The sequence below is a fragment of the Solanum dulcamara genome, chromosome 7 (genome assembly GCF_947179165.1).
Source record: "Solanum dulcamara chromosome 7, daSolDulc1.2, whole genome shotgun sequence".
NCBI classification, from domain to species: Eukaryota; Viridiplantae; Streptophyta; class Magnoliopsida; order Solanales; family Solanaceae; genus Solanum; species Solanum dulcamara.
The window spans coordinates 66,157,414-66,161,912 of NC_077243.1; the positions used below are offsets into that span (position 1 = coordinate 66,157,414).

A 4,499-nucleotide genomic window follows, 5' to 3' on the forward strand; every position below is an offset into this window, starting at 1 on the left:
CAAATCCTTTCATATAATACATAAATTTCCTCATAATTGTTATCTGCATAATTCTAACCAGCTACCAAACGACCAAGTTTAGAGAGAGGATTCACAATATTCATTAGCCAATTCCTTGCATAAAAAATCTTCCTAATTAACTAGCATTCTTGTTTAGGAGTGTGAATATGTATCAGTTTCTTATCTTTTATATAGAAGTTGTGTGAATCCTTAGTTCATTTTTGTTTTTTTCTTTGCTATTGTCCATAAAAGTTTACAGATTGCAGCCATGTTAATCATGAAGAAAACCTTGATTACCCTACCTAAGTTGATCCAATGTTTGATCTGTTATTGTGCTAATACGGAATGCACCCATCATTATAAGTTGTATTTTGCTCAGTTTTTTTTTTATAAACATAAAAGACTAAAAGTGCTTGTGTATTTTTAAAGGATCATCCTTAGACATAAAGCGGCTATTTTCTTTTTGTCATTTTCTCGTAAATATTCAAATGCCAAAAAGTATAACACTAGGAGACAATGACACTGTCATCTGTCTACAAGGGACAAAACAAAACAAAACTTAAAAATGATAAAAGAATATAGTAAAGAATCTCAGCTAAGCTGACTATGTGATTACTAATATCCAATCAAAAAGTAGGGGTTTCAAACAACAGCAGGCATGTCCTTGAGCCAGGCATCCAGTGGTTTACCAATTGCATAGACAATATATCCAATCTCTCTAAGCTTCTCCGCGTCAACAACGTTCCTACCATCAAATATGAAAGCAGGTTTCTGCATGTTATCATATATCTTCTTGTAATCGAGACTCTTGAATCCATCCCACTCTGTAAGTATGCAAACAGCATGAGCATCCTTTGTCGCGGTGTAGGCATCCCAGACGACTGAAACTTGTTTCACACTAGTCGGACTCATTGGCTGGAGGTGAACTGGATGATCCCAATCAAACTTGTTCATTGCAAGGTCCCTTTGGATTTGGTCCTCGTTAACCTGAGGGTCATATATGCTCAGCTTAGCCTTGTCTCCCAACAGTCCCTTGCAAACATCAATTGCAGGGGTCTCCCGAGTATCACCAGTATCTTTCTTGAAAGCAAAACCTAGAATAGCCACTTTCTTGCCTGATACAGTGTTGAACATGGAGGCAACAACGCGATTGACAAAACGAATCTTCTGATAGTCATTGATCTTGATTACCTGTTTCCAGTATTCAGCCACCTCTGGAAGACCATTACATTCGCAAATGTAAACCAGATTCAGAATATCCTTCTGGAAGCAAGAGCCACCGAAACCAACACTAGCATTAAGAAACTTGGGACGAATCCTCGAGTCCTTACCAACAGCATATGACACCTCTGAAACATTAGCTCCAGTAGCCTCGCAGAGAGCTGACATGGCATTCACAGAAGAGATTCTTTGCGCCAAAAATGCATTCGCAGCCAGTTTTGAGAGCTCAGCAGACCACAAATTGGTGGTGATGATGCAATCTTCAGGAACCCATTGGGCGTAAACATCCTTCAATGCTTGGATAGCCTTCTGGCCTCCTGGAGTTTCGCGTCCTCCAATTAAGACTCTGTCAGGCTTAAAAAGGTCTTCGATTGCAGTCCCCTCTGCAAGAAACTCAGGGTTTGACAGGATTTGGAAGTTAATTCCCTTGCTGTTGTGGGTCAAAATCCTCTCAATTGCCTCAGCAGTTTTGACTGGGACAGTTGATTTCTCAACAACTATTTTGTCAGATTTTGAGACATCAGCAATCATGCGAGCTGCACTCTCCCAGTAAGTCAGATCAGCAGCCTTGCCTGCTCCAAGGCCTGTAGTCTTGGTTGGAGTGTTAACAGAAACAAAAACTATATCAGCCTCACACACATGTTTCTCCACATCTGTGCTAAAGAAGAGATTCCTGCCTCGACATTCCTTGACTATATCCTCAAGGCCTGGCTCATAGATAGGGAGATGGTCACTGTTCCAGGCTGTGATGCGAGGCACAGAAATATCCACAACAGCCACTTCAATGGAGGGACATTTGAGTGCAATGACGGCCATGGTGGGGCCACCTACATATCCAGCTCCTATACAACAAATCTTCACCATTTTCCTCTCTTCTAAAATCTGCAAAAAAGTTCAATTACATTTTCTATACGCTGCACTTCTCACATCAAAGGCAATGCAAGGCGCATAATGAAATTTGTTATATACAAAAACATGCATAAAAATTACAAGCTCTCATATGTTTATAACTATCCATTAATTAAACCTACTTCAACAACTATTTTGACACCTACCAGATGATATCTATAACTAAAAAAAAAAACTGTGATTCAATCACAAAACACACAAAGGGCTGCTATTTCTTGCATTTTTCACTGTAGAGGAAGTACGTCGAGAATGCACAAACAAGAAAAGGCTTCTTAAACAAGGATACATAGAAAAGTGGGCATGGACGACAACGGAAATTTAGTATCCAACTCAGACTACTACTATAACAATAGCATATAGCTTCAGTCAAACAAAATAGTACCCAAAGGATGAGATAGTTGTATCTATCAATCACTTGCAGTAAGACCACAAGATTCAAAAGTTCATGTCAAATCAAAATCCCACAAACAAATTAAAAGGGAGGGAGTACAATATATGCACCGGTGGACACTGGGATTTTGAGTGATAGTGAAAATGGCACCAAATTTGCACACAAGAACAAAACAATTTGCTTAGTGATGACATAGTAAGCATGATCTTTATTAGATCTAAAATCAAGAAGGAAGATTCACATTCCAACTCTTGCTCTAAGCTCAAATGCTCAATATCATTAGCTAAATTCCTTAATGGAAATTCATTTTTTCAGATCGAACAAACAAATGTATAACGTGGCCCTAGATCTAGTAAGAACTAACAATGAACACTGCATTCTGCTGGGGACCTACGATGATACGTCAAAATTAAGAAGGAAGACAATCAAACATTTGCATCATCTAATCAGATGCAACATTTGCATCATCTAATCAGATACCTAAAACATATTTCTTTCTTTTTCTTTGTTGAGTATATAACCTTAGTAAAAGCAGAAACCAGACACACGAAAAGAACCTTAAAAATAGCAAAAAGTTGAGAATTTTCGATCTCGAAAAATCAGACACTTCCAATATCTAATTATATTTTATATTTTAAATCCAATGTGATCACTCATTTTGATAAAAGGGGCTGCTCCAATGGTAAGCATCTCTACCACTAAGGTTGCGGATTCGAGTCAATGAGGAGGAGGAAAGAGCTCCTAAGGAGGGGTCAGATACACCAAAAATACCCCACCCCACCACCTTCCTTGTTGTCCTACCAAAAAATAGCATATATTTCACTCCTTTCAGATGTTTGATAAATCAAGCACTACCCTTATTGAATCAAACACAGAAAAACTACACAAAAAATATAGTATTCAAAAGAAGGTTAAAATAGCAGAAAGTATCACCCTTTTTTATCTTGGAAAACCCCAACAAATCCTCCTTCACAATGTGTATAAAAAATAAATTTTGGTAGAAAGATAGATGTGAACTAAGCAATCGTGAAAATGGGAAAAGAGAGGTGTTAAATGTGTGTATACGTTACGCACGCTACGAAGGCGGGTACATCCTTAAATACTCCTTGCCGTTACAAATCTAAACATTTGACTAGTCTCTTAACAAGGAACAATCACACGAATAAATAAGGGGAAAAAATTTAAAATGTTCTTTAACCTATTACAAATGGCTCAGAAATGTCTCTTTCACCTATTAGATTAATTTTTTCTTTTCTTCCACCTATTAAGTCAAATTTGTCATTAACATATTAGAAATAGTTCAAAAATGTCATTCTTCCACCTATTAGATCAAAAATGTCCATAACATATTAGAAATAGTTCAAATTTATCACTCTCTACCTATTAGATAAAAAAATTCCCTCAACATATTAGAAATGACTCAAAAAATTATTAATTCTAATTATATATGTCAATAATTTTTTAACAGTACTTTGACAATTATTTAATTTTTTTATTTGTATTGTTTTTTGAAAAATTCTTGCTTGTTTGTCTGACCTAATAGAAGTATTTGCTTTAAATAAAATATATAAACTAACGTGTGAATTAACCCGAATATATATTGCATAAAAACATTATCTTAGTCACGGAGAAGAGGAATTTCATCATGTATGCCCATAAAAAAATAATTTTTGTTGAATTTTTTTCTGAGTGTAAATATAATATTAGTTAACATAATTTATACAAAAAATTCGGTTGTATTAAAAGACTAAAATTGTTAGATAATGAAAAAAATATATAACTAAGACGCGACAAATTCAAGATGCGGTGCCATGGTGTATGCTTTTCGCGGATGACATAGTCCTGATCGATGAGACTCGCCGCGGAGTTAACGCTAAGCTGGAGGATTGGAGACATACCTTGGAGTCTAAAGGGTTTAAGTTGAGTAGGACAAAGACAGAGTACTTAGAGTGCAAGTTCAGTGAGACACCTCAGGAGG

At 36.4% G+C, this 4,499-nt stretch overlaps 1 protein-coding gene across 1 annotated transcript; it reads right to left on the bottom strand.

Moving 5' to 3' along the window:
- Positions 1-451: 451 nt before the first annotated feature.
- On the bottom strand, positions 452-3,571 carry LOC129896951 (UDP-glucose 6-dehydrogenase 4-like). The gene is made up of 2 exons (XM_055972952.1): positions 3,455-3,571; positions 452-2,103 (listed from the first exon to the last, which is right to left on the bottom strand). Exon 2 carries the CDS (start codon positions 2,083-2,085, stop codon positions 643-645), a length of 1,443 nt encoding a protein of 480 aa, XP_055828927.1. The 5' UTR covers positions 2,086-2,103; positions 3,455-3,571; the 3' UTR covers positions 452-642.
- Between the last annotated feature and the right edge of the window lie 928 nt (positions 3,572-4,499).